We start from the raw sequence: 26,557 nt of genomic DNA, 5'->3' as shown, positions 1-26,557 counted from the left end.
ATTGTTCAACAAAAATTGTTGGTAAAACTGGAAAGTAGACTGGTAGAAACTGGATAGAGAGAAACTTCTCATAGAACATATCAAAAAAGCTCAAATGGGTACACGATTTAGATATAAAGAGTGACATTATAAGCAAATTAGTGGAGCATGAAAGAAATTACCTGTCACATCTATGGATAGGTGAAGACTGCATAACCAAATGAGATAAAGAGAGTCATAGAAGATAAAATGAATCATTTTGATTACAGTAAATTAATTTGAAACTCAGAAAGACTTCACTTCTCCTTTGGCATACCAGCCAGCTCAGTATCAGGTTAAGCTGCAGGATTCTAGCTTCTAGATGAAAGAACCAGAGGTCACAATACACAAAGCCTCAAGTTGAAAGCACAAGAATGGTAGGACAGAGTCCCCTGTGCCCCAGAAACAGAGATACACTTTAAAAGCCAAGAAAAAGGTGATCAGCATGAGCAAAAAGTATATCAGAAAAGAACATAGACTCTTTCTATGGTGACAGGAACCAAAACACAAATACCAAAGAGATCAGCATTAAGACTGTACTCCCATATGAAATCTCAGAAGGGAATATAAACTGGTTTCAAACCCAAAGAGCATTCTTGGAAGAACTCAAGAAGGATTTTAAAACCCAAATTAGAGAGGTAGAAGAAAAATTGGTCAATGATTTTAAAAATATGAAAAAAGAATTCAATGAAGAGAACAGCTTCTTAAAAGGGAAAACTGGACAAATGGAAAAGGAGATGCAAACAATAACTGAAGAAAATAATCTATTAAAAATTATAATTGGGCAAGTAGAAGCAATTAACTCTATGAAACATAAAAAATCAGGCAAACAGACTCTAAAGAATGAAAAAATAGAAGAATATGTAAAATATCTCATTGATAAAACAACTGACCTGAAAAATAGATCCTGGAGAGAAAATTCAAGAATTATTGGTTGACCAGAAAGCCATGATGAAAAAAGAGCCTGGACAATATCTTCGAAGAAATCATCAAGGAAAACTTCCCTGAGGTCCTAGACCAAGAGGGCAAAATACTCATTGAAAGAATCTACTAATCACCTCCTGAAAGAGACCCCAAACTGAAAACACCAAGGAATATTGTTACCAATTTTCAAAACAGTCAAGTTAAGGAGAAAATACTGCAAGAAGCTAGTAAGAAACAATTCAAATATTGAGGAACTACAGTCAGGATCACACAGGACCTTGCAACTTCTACATTAAAAGATCAGAAGGATTGGAATGTGATAGTCTGTAAGGCAAAGGAGCTTGGACTATAACCAAGGATCAATTACTCAAAAAAACTGAGCATAATATTTCAGGCAAGGAGATGAAATAAGGGATTTCCAGACCTTCCTGATGAAAACATCAGAGCTCAATAGAAAATTTGATCTTCAAATACAAGTTTCAAGAGAGGCATAAAAAGGTAAACAGGGGAAAAAAACTTGTTATTCAATATGGGCAAACTGTTTACATCCCTATAAGGGAAGATGATACTTGTTAATCTTGAGAATTGTATATTTATTATGATATTTTAAAGGGATATACATAAATAGAGGGAGTGGGTATAAATTAATTGATGTGATGATAAAAAATGTGATTTAAAGCTACAAAGGGATTATAATGGGAGATGTGAAAAGGAGGAGGCAAGAAAAGGTAAATTACATACAGAAAGAGGCACAAAAACATTATAGTAGAGGGAAAGAGGAGAGGGAGATGAGCACTGTTTGAGATTTACTCTCATCTGATCTGGTTCAAGGAAGAAACAATAAACTTAGTTAATATAGAAATCTAAATTGCCCTATAGACAGGAAGGGAAGAGGGAAAGAAAAGGGAAGGGAGGTTAAAAGGGAGGAAAGAAGTAATAAGGGAAAGGGGAAATAAAGGGGAGGGGGGCTAATAGAAGGGAGGGAAGACTGAGGGAGGTGATGGTCAAAAATTAAAACTCTATTATGGAGAGGAAGGGAGAAGGGAGAAGTAAAAGCATAAACAGGGGGAAAATACGATGGAGAGAAAAACACAAGACAATAACCACAATTGTGAATGTGAATTAGATGTATTCTCCCATAAAATGGAGGCAGATAGCGGAACGGATTAAAAATCATAACCCAACAATGTGTTATTTAGAAGAAATATATTTGAAATAGGGGGATACACACAGGGTAAAGGTAAAAGGGTAGAGCAGAATATTTTATGCTTCAGCTGATATTAAAAAAAGCAGGAGTAGCAATACTAATCTCAGACAAAGCAAAAGCAGAAATAGATCTAATCAAAAGAGATGAGGAAGGAAATTATATCCTGCTAAAAGGCACCATAGACAATGAAGCAGTATCATACACCAAATAGTATAGCATCCATATTCTTACAGAAGAAGTTAGGGGAATTATAGAAAGAAATAGACAGCAAAACTATACTATTGGGGGACCTCAACCTCTGAACTTAATAAATCTAACTTCAAAATAAACAAGAAAGAAGTTAAGGAGGTGAATAGAACTCTGGATGAGGTAGATATGATAGATCTCTGGAGAAAACTGAATGGGGATAGAAAAGAATATACCTTTTTCTCAGTGGAACATGCACATATGCAAAAATTGATCATGTACTAGGGCATAGAAACCTCACAATCCAGTGTAGAAAGACAGAGATAGTCAACAGAGCCTTCTCAGATCATAATGCAATAAAAATTATATACAATAAAAGGCCATGGAAAGATTTACCAAAAATTAATTGTAAACTAAATAATCTCATCCTAAAGAATGAGTGGGTTAAACAACAAATCATAGAAACAATCAAAAACTTCATTCAAGAGAATGACAATAATGAGACAATCTACCAAAACTTACAGAATGCTGCAAAAGCAATTCTTAGAGAAAGAGGAGATCAATGAATTGGGTATGCAGCTGAAAAAGCTAGAAAAATAATAAATTGAAAATTCCCAAGCAAATACCAAATCAGAAATACTGAAAACCAAAAGAGGAATTAACAAAATTAAAATTAAGAAAATTATTGAACTAATAAATAAAACTGAGTTAGTTTTATGAAAAAAAACAATAAAACTGATAAACCTTTGGTCAATTTGATCTAAAAAAAAGAAAACCAAATTACCAAAATCAAAAATGTAAAGGGTGAACTTACCTCCAATGAGGAGGAAATTAAAATAATAATTATAAATTACTTTGCCCAACTGTATGCCCATAAATAGGGCAACCTAAGTGAGATGGATGAATATTTTAAAAAACATAAATTGCACAGATTAACAGAAGAGGAACTTAATACTTAAATAAACCCATCTCAGAAAAAGAAATTGAACAAGCCATCAATGAACTTCCTAGGAAAAAAATCTCCAGGGCCAGAGGGATTTACAAGCGAATTCTATCAAACATTTAAAGAACAGTTAATTCCAATAGTATATAGACTATTTGGGAAAATTGCTGAAGAAGAAGTCCTACCAAACCCTTATTATACAAATATGGTTCTGATACCTAAACCAGGAACAGCTAAAACAGAGTAGGAAAATTATAGACCAATTTATCTAATGTATAGAGATGCAAAAATTTTAAATAAGACATTAGCAAAAGGAATATAGCAAGTTATCATGAGAGTAGTACATTTTGATAAGGTAGGATATATACCAGGAATGCAGGGCTGGTTCAATATTAGGAAAGCTATAAGCATTATTGATTACATCAACAACAAAATTAACAGAAATCATATGATTATCTCAATAGAACCAGAAAAAGCTTTTGACAAAATATCACACCCATTCCTATTGAAAGCACTGGAGAGGATATGAATAAATGGAGACTTCCTTAAAATAATAAGCAGAATCTATCTAAAACCAAGCTTCATATGCAAGCTTTATATACAATGGGGAGAGACTAGATGCATTTCCAAAAAGATCCGGGGTTAAATAAGGATATCCATTATCACCACTGTTATTCAATATGGTACTAGAAATGTTAACTAAAATGCTATTGATTAGACAAATGCAAAACAAAACCACTCAGAGATACCACATCACACCTATCAGATTGGCTAATATGACAAAAGAGGAAAATGATAAATGTTGGAGAAGATGTGGGAGAGTTAGAACACTAATTCATTGTTGGTGGAGCTGTGAGCTGATCCAACCATTCTGGAGAGCAATTTGGAACTATGCCCAAAGGGCTTCAAAAGTGTGCATACCCTTTGACCCAACAATACTGCTTCTAGGCCTGTATTCCAAAGAGATTATAAAAATGGGAAAGGATCTCACATGTACAAAAATATTTATAGCAGCTTTCTTTGTGGTGGCCAAGAACTGGAAATTGAGGGCATGCCCATCAAGTGGGTAATGGTTGAATAAGTTGTGGTATATGAACATAGTGGAAATTTTTATACTGTAAGAAATGACACGCAGGTCAACTGGAAATTGAAGGGATGCCCATCAATTGGGGAATGACTGAACAAGTTGTGGTATATGAATGTAATTGAATACTATTGTACTATAAGAAACGATGAACAGGAAGGCTTTGGAGAGACTTGGAAGGACTTATATGAAAGTCCTGAACAGATGCGGAGTGAAAGGAGCAGAATGAGGAGAATTTTGTACACAGCAACAACCACAGTGTGTGAGGAATTTTTCTGATAGATGTAGCCCTTCACAGCAATGCAAGGACCTAAAACATTCCAAATGGCCTCTTGAGGTAAAATGCCTTCCACATCAGAGAAAGAACTATGGAATTGGATCACAGAATGAAGCAGAATATTTTCTCGTGTTAAAAAAAAAAAAAAAGGAAAAGAAAGGAAGAACCACAATGCTCACGCTGATGAAATTGTGAAGAAGTATCAAGATAAGAAGCTATGTGATGTGATGGATAAAGTTCTGGCTTGGATTCAGGGAGACATGAATGCAAATCTTGTTAACTGTTTGACCCTGGGCAAGTTACTAAACCATACTAATCTTCAGTGTCCTCATCTTTAAAATGGGGTTAATAATAATAGCACCTACCTCCCAGGATTCTTATGAAGACAAAATGGATTGTATTAGTAAAAGCACTTTGTTAACCTTAAAACAATATATAAATATTAGAGTCAGTTATACCAATTGATAAGTGGTCAAAAACATGAATAGTTTTCAGAGAAAGAAATCCAATATCAATTGTCATTTACAATATTCATACTAAATACTGGGCACTAGTGCAGGAGTCAGGAGGACCTGAGTTCAAATCTCATCTCAGACACTTGACACTCACTAGCTGTGTGACCTTGGGCAAGTTATTTAACCCCAATTGCCTCATCCTGGGTCATCTCCAGTCATCCTGATGAATATCTGGTCACTGGATTCAGATGGCTCTGGAGGATAAGTGAGGCTGGTGACCTGCACAGCCCTCCCTCACTCAAAACAAAGTCAAGTGCAAGTCATGTCATTATTTCTCTGATGGCATGGTCTTCTTCGGCAACAAAGGATCAACACACACTAAATACTAAAATACTCTAAATTACTAATAGAGAAATTAAAATAATTCTGAGGTACTACCTGACACTTATCAGATTGGCTAACATGACAGTAAAGGAAAATGATGGAAGGGAAGTCAAAAATTAAATACCCTAATGCACTTTTGTTAAGTTGTGAACTGGGCAAACTATTCTGGAGAACAATTTTGAATTATACTTATAGGGCTATTAAAAATGAGCATCCTCTTTTATCCAGAAATGCCATTACTAAGTCCAAAACCTAAAGAGTACAGCAACAACAACAAAGATAAAGGTACAGTCTGTGTGCTTTTGTATGTATGTAAGGGGGTGGGTGTGAACACTCACAGATATGTGTGTGTACATATATATACCCACTTATATACATATATAGGTACATATATACATATAGTTAGATGAAATCTCTTTTTGTGGTGGCAACAAATTGGAAATTGAGGAGATGACCATGAACTGGGAAATGTCTAAACAAGTTGTGGCATAAGGATGTGAAAGGATTCAATTATGCTGTAGGAAATGATGAAGGGGATGGTTTCAGAAAAATCTGGGAAGATTTGTATAAACTGATAAAACATATAATAAGCAGAATCAGCATAAAAAATATGTATTAACAGCAGAATTGTAAAGATAATCAATTTTGAAAGACTTTGTAAACTCTGATTAATACAATAATCAATCACAATTCCAAAGGACTCGAAATGAAACATATTATCCACTTAGAGTTAGAGAGCTGATGGACTCAGATAACAAACTGAAGCATAGTTTTTTTCTCTTTCTACCTTTCTTCCTTTGACCTGGTTAATGTAAGTATTTATCTTATACATATTTGTAATAGTTTTTGTTTTCCTTGTTTTCTCAAAGAGTAGAAGAGCAGAGAGGAGATATAATTCATAACTGAAAGTAAAGCTGAAAAAAAAACCAGAGAAAATGGGATGCCATTGACAGTCTTTAGGGATAGCATACACATTTCTAGACTACCCAGGGAGGGAGCAGCAGTGATTTGTCTCTGAAATTGTAAAGATTTACTTGACCTCCACCAAGCACACATGCCTTTAGACCCTAGAAGATAGAACTAGATGAGATCTTAGAGGTCATTTCTCCTAGCCTCTTTACAAATAAGGGAACATTTCTGGGCTATTTACAGCAATCCCTTTGTCAGTTTCATTTGTTTTTTATAAGGAAAGATGTCCTCTGTACTTGGTGTAGGGATAGGGACTAAATTCATGATTTCTTTAATACAGGTAACTCCTAAATGAGGAAATTCACTCCACCAATAAAGGTTGACGCCTTCTCAACAGTTTATAATCCTAAAGAGCTACTGAGGGCACTGATTTGTCTAGGGTCACAAAGCCAATATGTTGCAAAGATGAGATTTGAAACCAAGTTTTCTTGGTTCTGAGTTGGCTCAAAATTTACTATGAGACATGTTTGTTGTTATTTTTTAATGTTCTGTATAGTTCTTGAAAAATTCCACATTTGCTGTATTCTGACTTGACATTGACTTGGTATTTTGAGGGATACGTGGGCATTTGTCAGAACCAAGAAACTAATACAATATGAGGAGAACATTAATACTTTAGGAAATAGTATAATTGTTTTATATACATACATATAATCACCACAAAAAAAGGGAAAAATTCAACAAAAATGAAGATCGGAGAAATATAGATTTAAAGCTTGCCCAGGGTAACATTGACCTGGCAATGGCAGATGTTGGATAGAAATTGGGACTGTGTAATAAATGCCTTTCATTTTGAAGGATTAGAAGCAGGCTAAAAGCACTTTCAGCTAGCTCTTTCAACCAGTTCCTTCTTCTGCCCATGTACTGCACTTATAGAGCTGAGGCTCTATCTTCAGCATCACCTTCAAACACTAAGATGTTTGTATCCACCATTGTAATTAGTTTCTCTCCTGAAAAGAAAGATTATGGGGATTTTTTTAGCCCTCTTGGCCAATGACTATGAAACTCTTTTACTTCATGAGACTGTAACAGAAGGTAACTGATGCCCACACAGACCAAGGAAGAGCCACAATTAAGATGACTTAGGGTTACAGTGGCTTTGTCTCAGATACTTCCAGATGGTCCAGATTTCAAGAAAGCAACTGTACCTTTTGTGTGTGTAAAATAATACAGCACACAAATACACCACTCCCCATCCTTCAGGAATCCCCTCGTTAGCCCAGACTCAAGTTAATGTGGGGGTCAGCATCCTCTCCAAACCATAGTTTCCAAGGCTGCACTAATGCAACTTTTACTAGTCACTGGGTTCAAAGCAAAGATATTTAATGAGGGGAAATGAAATGGAGGAAATAGAATCAGTAGCTATGTAGCACCTACTATGTGCCAGATATAATGCAAAGTATTTTACCAACATCTCATTTTACCCTCATAACAACCCTGGGAGGTAGGCACTATTATTATCCTCATTTTATTTAACACAGGTTAAGTGATTTTCCCACAGTCACCCAGACAGTAAGTGTCTGAGACTGGATTTGAACTCTAGGCACTCTGCCACCTAGCTACCTCTAATAAAATAGTACAGTAATACGAGTAATGGAAAAACAATCTTTCCATAAACCTGTAACTCTCTATTCCATAAATAGTCACCTACGAACTGGGAAGGATGGATAGGCACAGGGATCATGTGTGAACCAGAACTATATAACATACATTATATAGGATATGACCCTAACACCAGCATGGAGGAGCACACTTGAAAGAAACATAAGAGACTTGGGAACACATTGGAGGTAGAACTTGATCTTCCAGTTCTACAGAATTACTAATATCTTTTGGTTCTACCACCTATTTACTGTCTGCTGGACATGCTTCCCATTCTTCTCAGTTGCTTGTACTCTCAGTTGAACTCAGTCAATTAGGATTAAGTGTGTGTTCATCCTTTCTTGACAAAGAAGACCACACCATCAGAGAAATAATGATATGACTTGCACTTGACTTCATTTTGAGTGAGGGAGGTCTGTGCAGGTCACCAGCCTCACTTCTCCTCCAGAGCCATCTGAATCCAGTGACCAGATATTCATCAGGATGACTGGAGATGACCCAGGATGAGGCAATTGGGGTTAACTGACTTGCCCAAGAGCACACAGCTAGTGAGTGTCAAGTGTCTGAGGTGAGATTTGAACTCAGGTCCTCCTGACTCCTGCACTGGTGCTCTATCCACTGCACCACCTAGCTGCCCTAGGATTAAGTGACTTGCCCAGGGTCAGACAACTACTAAGAGTCTGAGGCTAGATTTGAACTCAGGTCCTGACTCCAGACCAGGTGCTCTATTCACTGTGCCACCTAGCTGCCCACTTTAAGTTATGGAACTTTGAGGTATACTAAACACTTTACATATATTACCCACAATACAGACACCCTATGAGTTAAGAATTATAAATAAGGTACTTTGTAAGTGAAGAAATTGAGGATGAGAGTTCATTTGACCCACTGAGGCTTATACAGCTAGCAAGTATCAGGGACAAGGTTTGAACCCACATCTCAAAATCCCAAGTTCAGAGCTCTTGCCTAGCTAGATAAACAATCTGTGTTACATGAGCATTCTTTATTATGGAAAAAATTCTCATAATTGAACTTCGTATCAGCTACAAAGTATTCCTTTTTATAAAAATAACAACAAGCCTTTGCCAAAGGAATATTTTGTCAAGTGTCTCAACTGTTGTTACAAAAAGTATAATCAAGAGATAAGCCCCAGCTCAGCTCAGTGATGGCCAAATGGATTGGTTTATTCCATCATAAATTTTTCAAGTTAAATTTTTGCTGCCACCAACTTAATGATAAATAGGGAAGATTTCTTGTCAAATAGCCCATTCAGGAATCATCATATTTTCCCATTTTCTTTTCTCTGGTAACATTGCTTTCAGTCATTCCATCTACTAGCATCCAGGAGAAAGTATCTATGTTAAAGATCAGAATTAGAAGAAATGTGCTCACGCTGGGAACAAGACAACTCAGCTCAATCAAAAGAGTGTCAGATCTCACCTAAGAAGAAATTCTCCAAAGCCTCTAGTGTAGCAATCTGAGGATATGAACATGATCAAGAGTGCTGGCTCCTCTACATGTTGACTTCATCCCAGAGTCTTTCTCTTTCTTCAGAGACCTGAATCAAGTCTAGCACCTCATGTCTTCTCTCTTGAAGCTAGAAGCCAGAAGACAGGATCTACTTTCTTTCCCAAGTTCTTGCCAACCCTGCCCCTCACAAAGCATGGAACATTAAATAATTTCCATCAAGGAAGAGAGTCAGGCAAACAGGTTTGGAGGTTGGATTTATATTCAAAATAAATTTTTGATAGTTTTGTATCCTACCAGAATTTCTTCCAGTATTTCTTCCCTTCCTTCCCAGGGAGCAGTCTCATATAACAAATATTTTTAAAGAGAAAAATGGAAGATGAGAAAATATTCAGCAAAACCAACCAATGCCATATAAACACCTGAAAATAATATATCATGTCTGTGGACCCCTAATCTCTGCAAAGAAGTAAGAAGGGAAGGGAGGGTTTTTACATACTTCTTCTTTGTTCTTTGTAATGCTCGACATTCATTTTCAATTGTTGTGAGGTTCTTATTCAATTTAAATCTATAGTTTACTTTGTTGTAGTCATAGGGGAAGCTAGGTGGCAAAAAGGATAGGGTGCTAGGCCAGAAATCAGGAAGATACATCTTCCTAAGTTCAAATCTGGCTCAGACTCGTATTGGCTGTGTGACACTGAGAAAGTCACTTAACCCTGTTTCCCTCAGTTTTCTCATCTGTAAAATGAACTGGAGAAGGAAATGGCAAACCACTCTAACATCTTTGCCAAGAAAACCCTAAATGGGGTCACAGAAAATGGGACAAGACAAAAATGGCTGAATTAAATTTGATCACTTCAGAAAAGTCCCTGATCCTCTCTCTCTGAGCCCATTTCTCCATTACAGAGTTTTGTCTGGAAAGACCATAGTAAAGTGCTGTTGTAATATGTGAGTCATTATAACACCAAAGAAGATTGCTCACATTTCAAATTTTGTTTCTTTTAAATAGCTGAAGTGATTTTTGGTGTTTAATAATTCCTAAATGTTGATTTTAATGTTCTATGTAGATTTTAGTCATTAAAAAGTTTAATTAAAAATTGAAGTTTGGAATCCATACTGTCCTTCCAAATATGGTTCTTTTTCAATCATAATCAGAAGTAGAGAGCTGGGCTGCAAATTAACCTATCTAAGCGCACTGAAAAAAAAAAAGACCAAACAAGAGATAAAGAACATTATGAAATGCAAAATGGATAATTTTGATTATATTAAATTGACAAGTTTGTTTTTTACAAACAAAGCTTAATGCAACCAAGATTAAGAGCTAGGAAGCTGAAAACTGGGAAATAATTTTTACAATCACTGTCTGTGATAAAGGCCTCATTTCTAAAATATATAGAGATTGAGTCAAAGAATACAAGTCATTCCACAAATAATAAATGGTCAAAGGACATGAACGGGCAGTTTTTAGAGGAAGAAATTAAAGCCATCGTGGTCTTGGGGGGCGGAGCCAAGATGGCGGAGTAGAAAGACGCACATACACATAGCTCCGAACCCACAACCCATAGAACATCTGTAAATAGCAACTCACTGCAAATTCTGCAGCACCAGAGGTCACAGAACATTTGAGCGAAGGAGATTTCTGTTCCAGAGGCACCTGCAAACCTCTCGCAAAAGGTCCTTTGTGCCGTGGACTGGGAGCCAAGCACAGCCCTGCCGCGGCCGTGGCACTGAGAGGGGCAGATCCGAGCGGGCTTCAGGGACGCGATCTCCAGGGCACATCCCTCCACCCACAGGTGACGGGGGTCAGTGAGAGGGTCTCTTTGGTGGGTCGAGAGGGAAGTGGGGTGCCCCCATAACTCAGGCCCCCTCGGGAGGCAGCAGCGGAGGTGGGAGCAGACTGGGGCTCCCCAAGCAGGCAGGAGCCTGGATCCATTGTTGAAGGTCTCTGCATAAACCCCCTGAGGGAACTGAGCCTGAGAGGCGGCCCTGCCCCCACCTGAGCACCTGAACTTAATCTCACACTGAATACCAGCCCTGCCCCCGCCAAAAGCTCTGAGGCTGGGAAGCAGTATTTGAATCTCAGACCCCAAGCGCTGGCTGGGAGGATCCGGAGGCAAAGTGGGTGTGAATAGAATATTCAGAAGTCAAGTCACTGGCTGGGAAAATGCCCGGAAAAGGGAAAAGAAATAAGACTATAGAAGGTTACTTTCTTGGGGAACAGGCATTTCCTCCCTTCCTTTCTGATGAGGAAGAACAATGCTTACCACCAGGCAAAGACACAGAAGTCAAGGCTTCTATATCCCAGCCCACTCAATGGGCTCAGGCCATGGAAGAGCTCAAAAAGGATTTTGAAAATCAAGTTAGAGAGGTGGAGGAAAAGCTGGGAAGAGAAATGAGAGACATGCAGTCAAAGCATGAACAGCAGGTCAGCACCCTGCTAAAGGAGACCCAAAAAAATGCTGAAGAAAATAACACCTTGAAAAATAGGCTAACTCAATTGGCAAAAGAGGTTCAAAAAGCCAATGAGGAGAAGAATGCTTTCAAAAGCAGAATTAGCCAAATGGAAAAGGAGATTCAAAAGCTCACTGAAGAAAATAGTTCTTTCAAAATTAGAATGGAACAGATGGAGGCTAATGACTTTATGAGAAACCAAGAAATCACAAAACAAAACCAAAAGAATGAAAAAATGGAAGATAATGTGAAATATCTCATTGGAAAAACAACTAACCTGGAAAATAGATCCAGGAGAGACAATTTAAAAATTACGGGACTACCTGAAAGCCATGATCAAAAAAGAGCCTAGACAGAAATTAAAGCCATTTATAATCACATGAAAAAATACTTTAAATCACTATTGATTAGAGAAATGTATATCAAAACAATTCTTAGGTACCACATCACACCTATCAGATTGGCTAACATGACAAAACAGAACAACTATAAATGCTGGAGAAGATGTGGGAAAACTGGAACACTAATGCATTGTTAGAGTTGTGAACAGATCCAACCATTTTGGAAAGCAATTTGGAACTATGCTCAAAGGTCTACAAAAATGTGCATACCCTTTGACTCAGCAAAGCTGCTTCTAGGCCTGTATCCCAAAAAGATCATACAAATGGGAAAAGAACCCACGTGTACAAAAATATTTATAACAGCTCTTTTTGTGGTGGCCAAGAACTGGAAATTGAGGGCATGCCCATCAAGTGGGTAATGGTTGAACAAGTTGTGGTATATGAACATAGTGGAAATTTTTATACTATAAGAAATGACATGCAGGTCAGCTTCAGAAAAACCTGGAAAGTCTTAACAAGAACTGATGCTGAGTGAGGTGAGCAGAACTGACTTTGATAGATTTGGCTCTTCACAGAAATGCAAGGTCCTGGGACAAGGACAAAAGGCTCATGATGGAAAATGCTATCCACATCCAGAGAAACAAATTACAGGATCTGAATGCAGACCAGAGCATACTATTTACCCTATTTTTTGTTTTGTTTTCTTTTGTTTCTTCTTCCTCGTGGTTCATTCCATTGGTTATAAGCCTTCTTTGTAACATGAATAATGTGAATGTATATAGAACCTATATCAGACTGCATACTGTCTTGGGGAGGGAAGAGTGCAGTGAGGGGAAGAAAATTTAGAACTGAAAAGCTTGTGGAACTGAATGTTGTAAACTAAAAATAATTTTTTTTTAAAAAGGTGAGCCCAAGTTCACAGACTACAATAAAATCCTGATTCATCTTAGAGGACTTCAGATGCCAGATGAAATTTACAAAAACTGCAGAAAAAGCAGTTTGTCATTTTTTAAAAATTAAATGTTAAGTAGGATCATGGCCTAGCAGTGGAGGAAAAGAATTAAATTTTTAATGAAGACCCTTGGGTTGAATCCCAGTTCTGCCCATTATTGCCTACATAATGACGGGTAAGTTATTTTTACCTCTTTGGGCCTCATATTACTTACCTGTCATAATGAGGTTGGATTGCACAGTTCTTTCCAGCTAAATATGTGTTTAATTTTTTTTTTTTGTCCAGTCCTGTGATTTCATTAGTGTAGGGAACTTCTACAGGGCAGCTAGGTGGTACAGTAGACAGAACACCAGGCCTGAAGTCAGGAAGAATTTCATGAACTCAAATCTGGCCTCAGACACTTACTAGCTGTTTGACCCTTGGAGAGTCACTTAACCCTGTTTACCTCAGTTTCCTCATCAGTAAATAGAGCTGGAGAAGAAAATGGCAAACCACCCCACCATCTCTGCCAAGAAAACATAGGGTCATGAAGATGTCAACATGAGTTAAAGGACAGAACCACATGGAAAGAACTTGTGGTGAGGAAACCCTTAACTAATGCTGATCTGCAACTTAAAAGAAATTTGAGTGTTGCCTGGGGCAGTGAGGTTAAGTGAACTGCCTGGGGATGAGGGGAGGGGAAGGTGTCACACAGCCATTAAGTTTTGGAACATAGGACTTCTGGCCTCCAATAAAGGTTTCTGAAGCTCCTACTCTGAGCCAGGCACCGAGTTAAGTGCTGGACTTGAAACCAGATTTTCTAGATCCAAAGGCCAGCTCTCCTCCCCTACACTATGCTGTCTTTCCTAAATCTACGATCAGGTGGTTTATCTCGCATTTCTGTTTTCAGGTTTTGACAACTGTTTATTGAAAAAGGTCTATACAAATATAGTCTATTCATAAGAAACAGCATCTTTACTGACCACTGTAGTCTCTTCTACCCTGGTTTCTTCTCCTACCTCTTCCACCACTCCCTCATACATATATGTGTATGTATATTATCTTTTCCCCTAAATCCTCCCCTCCACTCTGCCCCCACTCCCTTATTACAGGAGAGAGCAACATCTTCCCAAGCTCCAAACCTAGGAGTCACAAACCGCTCATTCTTATTCACCCAAATATAATCTGATGCCAAGGGCTGTTGATTTCATCTTTGAAGCATTCTCTAATTCTCCCCCCTCCTTATCCCCTTCCTCTGACTCTGGTACCACTCTCATGCAGGTCCTCATCAACTCAAGCCTAAGCTATTGCAATAGCTTGTTGGTGGGCTTGTTGAGGTTGACAAGTGCTGGGAACCCTGAAATGCTGACACATCAGGTCCTGTTCGAATGAATTCGACTCAAGCCTTCTTAAAGCCAAAGAAAAACAAAGTTTATTAAAGATTAGCCAGATTGGGTTGACTCTTAAGAAGCTTAAGCATTTGTAATGCTTGTGACAAGTCGGCAGAATAGAATCTCAGTTAGACAGAGCCTGAATTGGATTGAATCTGAGCATCTCCATAGAGGAAAGATGGAACTTAAATACAGAAATGACTGTAGGAGGGATCTGGGGGTGGTCTGGTAGTCTAGGGAGATGGGAGGAAGGGTTTAGGGAAGGTCTTGAGGAGAAGTCCAAGGAGGCCCTCAGTGGAATTGGGGTGACTGGTCAAGGGTTGAAAACAGCTGGAGGCAATCAGGAGATATCAGGCAATGGAGGTTTGGGTGGTAAACAGGGGGGCAATCCAGAGGTAACAGACAAAACGCAAGGCCAGACTAGGCCAAGGGCAACAGATTTGAATATGAAAGGCCAGATTAGGTAGGAAGACTCATGAGGACCAGGCTACAAGTTTGAGTATGAAAGGCCAGGTTAAGTAGCAAGATTCAGGGGGAACCTGTCTGTAAATCTGAGTATGAAAGGTCAGGTGAGAGATTCAAGGGGAGTTCAGGGAGGTTCCCAGAGTCTGAACCCCATCATTTCCCCCCAAACAGATCGGATACAAATTCTTTTGGGGTAAAGGGCAAAGGTCTCAGCTTCTAAAACTGCTTCCTGCTGGCAAGGGGCACAGAGAAGTCCCTGCCTGGATGGGTCCAGTTCAAAGGGGTATGTAGTCTGAGCAGTCATCTAGAAGTTGATGGCTTGCACTCTGGAAAAGACAAACCTGGCAGACAGGTGTGGGAAAACAGGAAGTTAAGTTTTATTTTCACTTTGATGGGGGGTTGTAAGCTAGCATGGACAGGTTAGAGGTCAGAAACAAGTCAGCAGGCCCAAGGAGCTGTATCAGGAAGGGCCTGTCAGACAGGAGAACATGGAGTCACGTGGCCAGGGGACGGTATCACAGGAAATCCAAAGTTCAGAATTTGGTGAGGGTCCTGACTCATCCTGACCTGGTCATAGTCCTTCTGGGGGCCATGCTGGAAGCTACCTGTTCCTTCAGGGAAAGAACGCAGGCCTTCCCTCCTCTGAACTCCATTTTTAATAAATTCTTCTTGATACCTTTTTTGCGTGTCCAGTTTTTCTCTAACACAGGGACCAAACAGGCACAAAAGGAGCATAAAGAAGAAAAAACTTCCCGGGCATAAAAGACAATTTCTCTAGAGAGAATTAAAGATGGCTGTGGCAAGGCTACAACACAGAAGGGCACGTTTGATAGGGCAGTCTTTTTCTGTCATGTATCACCTTTCTTTCCAGATTGCTCCATGGGCTTATACAACAAAGAAAACATATTTTGAGCAAATAAAAACATCAACTGGCCTAGGGTCAGGTACTAAGGGTAGGGTTCAAACTCCCAAAGCCTATCCCCTCCTTTCATCAACACAGAGAGTGAAAGGTTTTTCCAGATTGGGTAGGGCTAGTGCTGGGGCGTCGGTCAAATTAGTTTTCAGAGTCTCAAAAGCTTTAGCCTTATCCAGACAAATGCCCTGAGTACAGTCATAAAGAGGCTTAGCAATAAAACCAAAATTAGGAATCCAAGGTCTACAAAATCCAGCCATGCCTAAAAAGCCTGGAACTTGTTTCTTAGTGGTTGCAACAGGGATGGTGCTTTTGCTCTCAGAGGTTAAGGAGAAAGAGGTGTGTGTGAGCTCATGGCCCAGATACTTGATGGTCTGGCATGTCACCTGGACTTTGTTCAAAGAGACCCTACAGCCTCGAGTGCCCAAGAAATTAAGGGTTTCTTCGGCAGCAGCCAAAGAACCCGCCTGGGTGGGGCTACAAATAAGTATATCATGCACATACTGAATTAAGTTTCAGATCTCTTTAATCCCTTCCCAAAGGCTGGCCAAATAAATGAGGGTTATCTTGAAACCTTTGGGGCAAGACTGTCCATGTTAGCTGATATGGACTTGATTCCCCAGGAAGAGTACATTCAAAGGCAAAAATAAATTGTGAGTATTCTCCATTAGGCTTTTTTGCAGGAAGGATTGCAGTGTTGCATGGAGATGAACAAGGGACAAGGATTTTATACTTAAGGAATTTTTCAATTGAAGGTTTCAGTCCTTCCCAGGCCTCATGCTTAATCAGATTCTGACTGACATGGGGAAACACTTTAGGGTCTAGGAGGCTAACAACGGCTAGGGTGGCAGAAGTAGCTCACCCTGGAATTCCAGGATCCCAAACAATTGGCTCGACTGTCTCCCACACTTTCAAGCAATCATGGGGAGATCTAGTGAAGAGAGGCAAAAGGGAGATGGGAGGTTAAACTAGAGAAAGATGGTTCCCTAATTTCACCATCAGATCCCTTCCCAACAAGGGGGTAGGGCAAGAGGAGATCATAAGGAAGGAGCATTTAAATAACAGATCCTCAACTAGGTTGGGGACGGAGTATGTCCGGAGATATCCCTTAAGCCAATGGGTTAATGGGAGGCCATGGCAGCAACCAAGAATTGAGCATGCTCCCTGTCTCTGGCCCTTCCCCTGCTAATTCTAACACCCACTTAATTCAGCCTACCCTTCTAAACACTGAAATCGTCTAAAATGACAGCTAAAGCAAAAGCACATGGTAAGTTACTTAAAAAAATACATTTTAAGAATGGAAAAGTACCATTAATGTAGCATCATTTAATTTTTAAAAAAATCATACTTAGAAATTACAAGTTCTTTTCTGTAACAAAAGTTGTGCTACTAGATGGATTACTTCTGGATTCACCAAACAATCTAGTAAGTCATCTGTAGAGATGGAAGGGCATGTTGTGCTGTCAGAAACAATGTTATCAGCAAGTGGTATTTCAGCTTTATTTATCACTGGTTGCTCTTCTGCACAATTTAACTTCCCCACATGTCTCCCACTTTCCGTGACAATGTCTTTAATATCGCTCTCAGCTATTCCTCTTTCTGAAGATTCATTTTGAAGACTGGGTAATACTGGAATTAGATCCAGACCAAAGAGAATCTTCTCCTCAGGCTTTTCTGCACCTGTAGCTAATTTATGATGAGGTGACATTTTCTCCTTTGTTCTGGTGTATACATCCAATTTCCTTTTCTTCAATGGAGCCTCCACTCTGTGCTCACCATTTATTTTCAACTCTGTGGGTGTTAATGTTTCTACTACTTTACTGTGTTCCAAATAGGCAGAAATGGCTCCATTTAAATACTGACAATTGATTTCATGAGATGTTCCCACTACCTAAAGAAAAGGAAAGAAGAATTTTTTAAGATCTATGTTTGTCTTCAATTTTCCTACAAAATGAATAGCTTCATTTGAAGCTATCTTCCCAATAAATTATCAATTGATACAATAAAAATAAGAGGTTCCCTACTTCTGTTGGGTTTAACCAGGCTTTGGTATTAGTGGGATCTTCTGCAGCTTTCAAGGCACACACTAGCATTCGGGTGATGGCCTCTTCCACCCGAGCCTGATGGTCCTCTTCCTATGGACAAGGGGGGGGAAAGACAAGTTGTTATAGAGATAGTGCCACCATAGCCAATACCAGAGAAAATGTGTCTGTCTTCCTTGAAGTTTTACTGGCTTCTTGCCAATGACACATGGTGTTTTAAGAACAAAATAGTCAATTCTTGGAGAAGTGGACACATACTTTCTATGTATTTAGGTAGTATACTCCTTGCAGAAGCATCTGTATACGAATTAACTTAGAACATTTTAGTTTAATCCAATTCATTTCAGATGTACTCAACCTTTTTTCATTTTGAAATGTTTAGAATTTTAGAAGTTTCTAAGACACACAAAGCATGGGAGTGCATATCTCCGCTACAAAACCTGACAGTGTCTTCCTTGTGTATTTAGGAGTAACAAAGAAAATGAATGGTAGCCTTTCATAAACTTTTGGACTACAGTACTGAAGACAGTCTGGGATGAGGGCAGTCCTTATTTCATCCACACTTCATCTAGAAGAGGAAGCTAGATATCTCAATGGATAAGACTGTGGACCTCAAGTCAGGAGACCTGAATTCAAAATGGCTTCAGAAACTTATTACTTATGTGACTTTGGGTAAGTCACTTAAACTCTGCCTCAGTTTCCTAGACTGTAAAAAGGATATAATAATAACACCTACCTCCCATGGCTATTGTGAGAATCAAATGAAATAATGTTCATAAAAAAATATGCAAACTTTAAAAGCACTATAAAAATGCTAGATATTCATACTACTACTTTGATGTATGAAAAAGTCTCTCTCTCTTCTCATCCCCACCCCCAAGAACATAACTAAATGCTGATTATGACCAATCTTGGTCCTGAAGAAGAGCTAAGGAGGCATCTCTCTTTTTTTGGTAGAGAAGTGGGAGACTACAAGTGCAAATGTTGTCTGCACTATCAAAACCACTCTGAAGGCTGGTATTGCTTTTGTTTTCTTTGTTCCAAAGGAAGGTTCACTTGGTGATACTGCGGTGTCTATGTTGAAATGACTATGATGTAAAAATAAAAGGCACAAAATAATACTTATTTTAAATGTAAAAAAAATAGTTAAAATATGCAGATACTACATGTCTAAAACCGAGATGGGAAAAGATATTGCATGATCTTGTCACTTCAACTAAATGTAAATGAGAAAGAATCAAGAAAAGAAAAAGATATCAACAGATATTCATTCCTATTTCACCTCTTTGCAATCACTAACACACTGCAGGCTCCCAGGAAGCTTTCCCAACAAACCTTCCTATTCACTAGTCTTTCTGTATTCATTAACAGCTGTTTCATTTTGCCAGTGGATGCATATGCAAAATTTGGGAATCATTTTAAAATATCTCTTGTACCTAGTTCCAGGTTCTAGATCTTTCTTTCTGGACAAATGTGAGGCACTTTCACTTGAACCTTAGGCTACATTTTGGTCCTGGCACTGAGCTTGAACTCTCATTCAAATACTATGCAGTATCCATGACCCCAACTACCAACTGTGGCTTTTTATATAACCACTCTGATATTTCTGGCCCCTCAGTGAGGTCTTTTCTCAATATCCCTGCATGGGGAGGCTTCTCTGTACCACAGACTTTCAGCTTCAGCCTGAAGGTCCCAACTCTGGCTCCGCCCTGATAGGAACAATATACCTTCGTGTTAATGTAATATAACAGAAGGTAGAAAAGGCAACAATAAGAACTTCCACTCTGCAATTAGCTTTTGAAAAGACAAAAGTGGTTGGTGATGTGAACAGGAAGACCAGAGCAAGGGTCAACTTTATCTTCTTTTTAATAGTCCGGAAAGAGAATGCAGTGCACAAACTCCAGACTTTAGGAATACATTTCAAAAAGTTTAGAGAACATACAGCAAAGGAGATTCTAAAAATGAAACTGATTATTCAACTGGACTGAAAGTTACAAGGTTTCAGCTTAACATTAAAAAGACTCTTTCCCCCTAACAATTATAAAGAACCCAGAGGCCAGGGAAGTAAGATCAGTGTTGAGGTGAAATGATATGGACAGACCTCAGATAACTGGACACCACCTTATGTCCTGGCGATTTGTCTGCTTCTGTCTGCTAAGTATATTGTGCTTTCATTTCCCCAGAAAGGACACAGAGCCTAAGAGACCAAGGAAATAAAGGGGGTTATCTAGAAAGAGAAAGTAAGGTGAAGGTTAGAATATCTTGTTAGATAACTAGATTTTATCACATGCTTATATTCCTGTGTCCACGTGTCTTGTCTTCTTTTCTCTGAGAAATCAACTAAGCCTTCTACCCTAATTGGGGACAGAGAACTTGACATGCAGGAAAGCAGAGGGTTGTATCTGAAGATCGGTGGCAAAATGAAATGTGCATCTCACAAAATCTGTACCTTATGCTTTATTTGCCACAGCTGTTAGTCTGAAGCTTGACCAAGAGAGCTACAAAAAAAGACAAAAATGGTGACTGCTGCTTCAAGCAAGCAGAGAAAGAAAGGGGAATTCTATAACCAACTGCAGGGTATATTTTAGGTTTGTGTTTTACCAAGTACCTTGTAACAGCTACCTAGACCCTCTGTCTTAAAAGAGAAAGTAAATGCTCTGAAAGAATGCATCTCTACTATCTAGGTTATTGGAGGAATAACAAGGAATATCAATGAATAATTTCCTTGAAATCCAATCTGATAAACATCGCTACATGTCCACTAGTGCCAAGTACTGTGCTAGATACTGGGGGATAAAAGACAAAATAAAACTATCTCTATCCTTAAAGTCCTCACAACTGGGGGGGGGGAGGGGAAGAGATGGCATACACACAAATTAGGAAATATAAAAATATATGAAGTATAGAGATTGTGGGACACTTAGAAGTGTGGGGGTACCAGCAAAAACCTTGTGAAACAGGTGGCACTTGGGCTGTGCCTTGAAGAAGGCCAGGGATTCCAAGAGATGGGAGTGAGGAAGGAGAGGAGAGGAGAGGATTCCACCAAATGGGCAGGCTGTGCAAAAGCAGAGTTGAAAAACAAAAGGCTGTGCCTGGGGAACAGTAGGTAAGTCAATTTGCCAGGACGCTGAAGGTGTGAGGAAAAGTAATGTGAAATCAATATGGAAAGATAGGCTGTAACCAAACTGTGAAGAGTTTAAAAGTCAGAGAATTTGTACTTTTATCCTCAAGGCATTAGAGAGCCGGGAAGGTTTTCTGAATGTCATTTTGGCAGCCATGTGATGGATGCATTACTAGATGGAAAGAACAGAGGCAAGAACATCAATTAGGAGCTTATTACAATAGTTCAGGAAGGAGGGGACAAGAGCAGAGTATGGCATGGAAAAAGCAGCACTGATCTGAGAGATTTGTGGAGGCTGTAGTGACAAAACCTTGCAGCTGATTAGATATGGGAAGAATATGGGAGAGTGAATAATCAATGATGATTTCAAGGTTAATATTCATAGAATGGAGGTAGGGGTGGAAAGAGAGAGAAAAGAATCTTCAAAGGAGAAAATAAAGGAAAAGGATGTAAAGAGGCAGAAGGAAATTCTCACCTTGGGTGCAGAAGAAAATGAGATAGAGAAGGAAGGGAAGATGGACCAATTAACACTTAGAGTAACTTAATAAGCGTCAAGCTCTTTCCATAGAACAGAGTACAGAACTATGTATGTATTCCAAGAAGTAATCATGTGGAAAAATGGTATTTGTCTGAAAAAACTGATATGGATGCAAAAGAAACTCATGAAACAAAAAAGAAAGATGGAAAACAAGAGTAAGTGATGGGATAAATAAAAGAGTATGGCACAGTGACATAAAAATATCATCTGGATTACTCAGCTCAGTTCAGCTGTTGAATATAAGCAGGTAAATTAAGAAAAGGTAGATTTGGAAAGTGGACAGTTGGCTGTTAAGACAGTGGCTGAAGGAAGACTTCAGAAAAACCTGGAAAAACGTACATGAACTGATGCTGAGTGAAGTGAGCAGAACCAGGAGATCATTATACACAGAAAGAGCCACAGTGCGTGAAGACTGTTTCTGATAGACTTGGCCCTTCACAGCAATGCAAGGACCTAAAACATTTCCAAAGGACTCATGATGCAAGATGACATTCACATCCAGAGAAAGAACTATAAAGTCGGAATACAGAATGAAGCAGACTATTTTCTTTTTTGTTATGTTTTGGTTTTTCTCCCACTTGTTTTAATTATTCTATGCACCATGAATAATGTGAAAATGTGTTTAATAAGAATGTATGTGTAGAACCCATATAAGATTGCATGCTGTCCTGGGGAGAGGGGGGAGGAAATTTTAAACTTATGGAAGAAATTGTTGAAAACTGAAAACAAATAAATGAATATTAAAAAAAGACTGGCTGAGAATGAAATTTAAAATCCTGAATCATGGTTATGAACATAGGAATTAAGGGGGGTAGAGATGGAATATAACTAATGAAGGCTAATAAAAGTGCATTTGCCTAGGATATTGTTAATCTAATTAGAGAGGGCTTTAAAAATGGAGCAAATGAGAAGGCTGCACACACAGATGTGAGAAGACATGCCATAAAGATTAGCAGGTACAACTTTGGAAAAAAAGAGCACCGCAGGATTCATGGGTGACAATATCCAAGAAGAAAACTTACTATGAAACCCAAGGACTCATGTCTACATAAAAATGTACAAGGTATGAATAATAAACAAGGCAAACTAGTGTAAACAGGAAAACCTCTTGTAAAAATCTCTTGTGTAAAGTATGGAGAGAACCTAGTGTAAGAGGAAAATTTGGTTTCAAAGACTCATGACAGAAATAAGTGTCTAGAGGGGGATATTCTTGATTCAAAAGAAATAGAACAGATAAAAAGGGAAAGGGGTAGAGCACTCATGTATATTAAGAAGATATAGTCATTTTAGGAAGTCTAGGAATATGACAAGGAAACATGGTAAAACACATTTGGATGAGATTCAATGAATGGGGATAGAGAACCCTATGGGGGTCATACTTCAGCCTGAACAGAGGATGGAATTAAGTGAGGAGTTTGGGAAAAAGATCATAAACCTGATACAGAAGTGTGATACTGAAGTAATTGGGGGAAACTTAATGATGTGGACATATGCTGAGGCCCTCTTTTCTTGAAATAGAGCAGCAGATAAATTTGCAAGCTTCTTTAATGGTGTTTTGTTCCCTTGTAAAACTGAGGAAACAATAGGAAGAATTGCATTTCTGGCTCCAATTCTAACCAACATGAAACTGCCTGCACAAAAGATCCCACTCCACCCTGTTTCCTAGAGCCTACTGCTGCTTCTGTCACCTAGTGACTGCTTTCCTACTGCCTACATGCTTATGTCTCTTGCTCCCACTCACCCTTCTATCTCTATTAACTATTGCCCTCTCTCTCTTTTGTGGATAAACTTAAGGCCATCCTCAAATGGTGCTTCCACTTCCCCTTCCCTCTCCACAGCCCAGCTTCTGCCTGCATCATTCCACTGAAACTGTTCTCTTCACAGTTACCAGTGACATCTTAATTGCCAAACCCAATAGACTTTCCTCAATCCTCATCCTTCTTGACTTCTCTACAACCTCTAATAATGTCAATTAATTTCTTCTCCTTGATATTCTCTTCTCTAGGTTTTTCAAACACTCCTCCCTCCTGGTTCTCTTCCCTATCATCTGATGGCTTCTTTTCAGGCTCTTTTCCTGGATCTTCATCTAGGACATACCCACTAACTGTGGGTGTCCCACCAGGCTTTCCTGAGTCCTCTTCTTTTCTCCTTCTATATTCTATCTCTAGGTGATCTCATCCACTCCCAAGAATTCAATTATCATCTCTATGCTAATGATTCTCAAATCTACCTGTCCAGCCTTAATCTCTCTGCTGACCTCTAGTCTCACATCTAGATATGCCTATCAGACATCTTGAACTGGATATGCAGTAGATAACTGCAACTGAACATGATCAAATCTGCACTCATTATTCCAGTCTCCCTCACCCCTGCAACGTACCACCCTCTCCCCGCCAAAATCCTCCTCCCTTCCAAACTTTGCTACTATTGTTCAAGATATCACTATCCACCTATTCCTTAGGCTTGCAACCTAGGAATCATCCTGTATTCCTCACTATCTCTCGCCCCCTTCCCCACCCCCCCATACCCAATCTGCTGCCAAGGCTTGATTTCACCTTTGCATCATCTCTTAGATATGCCCCTGTCTCTCCTCTGACACGGTCACCACTCTGGTGCAGGCCCTCCTAACTTCACATCTGGATTACTATAATAGCCTCCTGGTGGGTTTGCCTTCCTCAAGGCTCTCCCCTACTCTATTCAGTTGTCAAAATGATATCCTAAACTGCAAATCTGTCATCTAACTCAACAAATTCCAGAGGCTCCTATCACCAGAGCTATTCAAAATTTTTATTAGTCACTTGGTTGAAAGCACAGATAGAACATGTTAAATGTGGGGAACTACAGGAAAAAAACTTTTGATGACAGAATTAGGATTCAAAAGCACAGACTACATCTGAAGTAGATTTCAGAAAAAATTAGACAAAATGAATCTTTACAGTTACCAATAAAGTAAGTCAACTTGTCTTAGTCTGAAGAAGTAAAGACTTTCAGGGAGCCATGATAATAGTGGGAAAGTTTTTTAAGGGCTGTCACGCAGAAAAGGGATGAGACTTGTTCTGCCTCAGCTGAAGTGATAGGTAGAAGTTGTTAAAAGGCAGATTAAGGCTTCAAGCAAGGAAATTCACACACAGACACAGACACAGACACAGACACAGATACAGATACAGACACAGACACAGACACAGACACAGACACACACAGCTGTTTAAAAGTGAAAGGGCTGCCCTGGAGGATGTGGATCCTGACCAGGTACTGGTGAGACCAAGATTCTATTGCAGCTACCCCCAAATGGAATGGCCGGGCTTATTAAATCTATCAGCTATGATGTGGATGTTATTTCTGCACTGGGTTGGGAGGTTGAAGTCCTTTCTGGTACTCCCTTCTGAGACCTCATTCTCTGCTTCAATCAACCTCTTTTCTGCAAGTCCAATTTCTCTCTATCACAGTTTTATTTTCCTAGAAAAGTATTCTTTACCTTTCTGGGAAAATCTAGTTCTCCTCATTCAAAACTATTCCAATTCCATCAGCCTCATGAAGCCTCTCTACCTGACCAAAATCAAATTGGTCCACACCATCTGCCCCAACATCTCTTTCCTCCTATGACTGGTATGGTACTTCACACTTACATATGGATTTGCATAAATTCAAATAAGATGATTTGCAAGATGACTTGACAGGATGGATCTTCAAAGGAATATGTTGCTGGCTCTAAAGGCAATTCTAAGAGGACTCCAAGAATGTTCTGAGTAATGGCAGCACTGATAAAATGTGTAACTTTCCAGGTGATCTTTTTGAAAGATCAACCTTCATTCATCTATATAAGTTCTTGTTTATTAAAACATCAGTAACATTCACTTTACTCTTATATATTCTACACTGACCCTAAAGAAATTATTTTCATTCACAAAAGTAAAAAAAGAAGAATACCAGTTCAATCCACGAGTTTATACTGACAGTGATGGGGTCGATGGATTCTACATAATGCCACCAATGTCTGGGAACAAACAAGACCTAAAAATAAGAAAAACAGCAATTAGCATATTAGTAAGACATTTCATTCTTAATATTTAGGAGCTGGGACTTAACTCGGGTTGCTAAAAAAAAATCAGAGGATAAATGAATGGGTACTAAAGTTGGAGAAATTAGGAAATGCTTCATAGATGAGTGATTAAAGATATTATATTTCTTAAAGAATGGGTAGTATTCACATAACTGGAGATGGGGAAGTGATATGTTCTATTTTAGGTAAGTTGAGAGTTAAATGATGGCAGAAAGGGCTTTTAAGGGATATAATGCAACAAGGAGAACAGAGAGTTGAGTCAAGGTAGGGCCTTGTCAAACACCATCAGAGGGTGAGAGGAAAAATAAGCTAAAGGGAAAAGCAACAGAAGAACTTGAGTGTGCGGAGTCATGAAGATTCAGGAGGAAGGTTAGAGGAAATAGGGGAGGTTCTACAGTAAAATATTCTTCAAAAAGGGCAAAGAAAACAAAGACTTAGTAATGAGCTCAGTGATGACCATTTAGTGTTATTTCAGGAGAAAGGTGAGAAGTTAAGACTATAGAAGTCAGCTGGCAGTCAAGAAATGGAAGGAACAGATGAAGATTATTAATGTGAATTTGGCAATAAAAGAGAGAAAAATGGGAGAGCAGGTGCAGGAAGACAAGGTCCAATAAAGACTTTTTCAAGATAAGGGAAATCTGTCTAGTCATCTCTCCCTGTCTCCCATCCTGTTCATCCTTTTCTACAAGGCAGAGGAGAAGGGAAGATTTAAAATACTAAAAAAAAAGATGTGGAAGCTCCCAGAGAAGGGAGACAGAAAGTAAGAACACAGGTGAAAGGGTTATCAC

At 38.9% G+C, this 26,557-nt stretch overlaps 1 protein-coding gene across 2 annotated transcripts in view; it reads right to left on the bottom strand.

Moving 5' to 3' along the window:
* Nucleotides 1-17,314: 17,314 nt before the first annotated feature.
* Nucleotides 17,315-26,557, bottom strand: part of HSPBAP1 (HSPB1 associated protein 1) — a 50,991-nt gene continuing 41,748 nt past the window's right edge. For both annotated transcript variants that reach the window (XM_072613791.1, XM_072613792.1), the window contains 3 exons: nt 25,637-25,720; nt 18,033-18,143; nt 17,315-17,899 (listed from right to left, as the gene is read on the bottom strand). In XM_072613791.1, coding sequence (XP_072469892.1) covers nt 17,357-17,899; nt 18,033-18,143; nt 25,637-25,720 — 738 coding nt within the window. In that variant the 3' untranslated portion in view covers nt 17,315-17,356. The remainder of the gene's footprint in view (nt 17,900-18,032; nt 18,144-25,636; nt 25,721-26,557) is intronic.

Source organism: Notamacropus eugenii, chromosome 5, assembly GCF_028372415.1.
Source record: "Notamacropus eugenii isolate mMacEug1 chromosome 5, mMacEug1.pri_v2, whole genome shotgun sequence".
Lineage (NCBI taxonomy): Eukaryota > Metazoa > Chordata > Mammalia > Diprotodontia > Macropodidae > Notamacropus > Notamacropus eugenii.
Note: the sequence above shows the minus strand (reverse complement) of the source record. Positions and strands in the feature narration are given on the sequence as shown.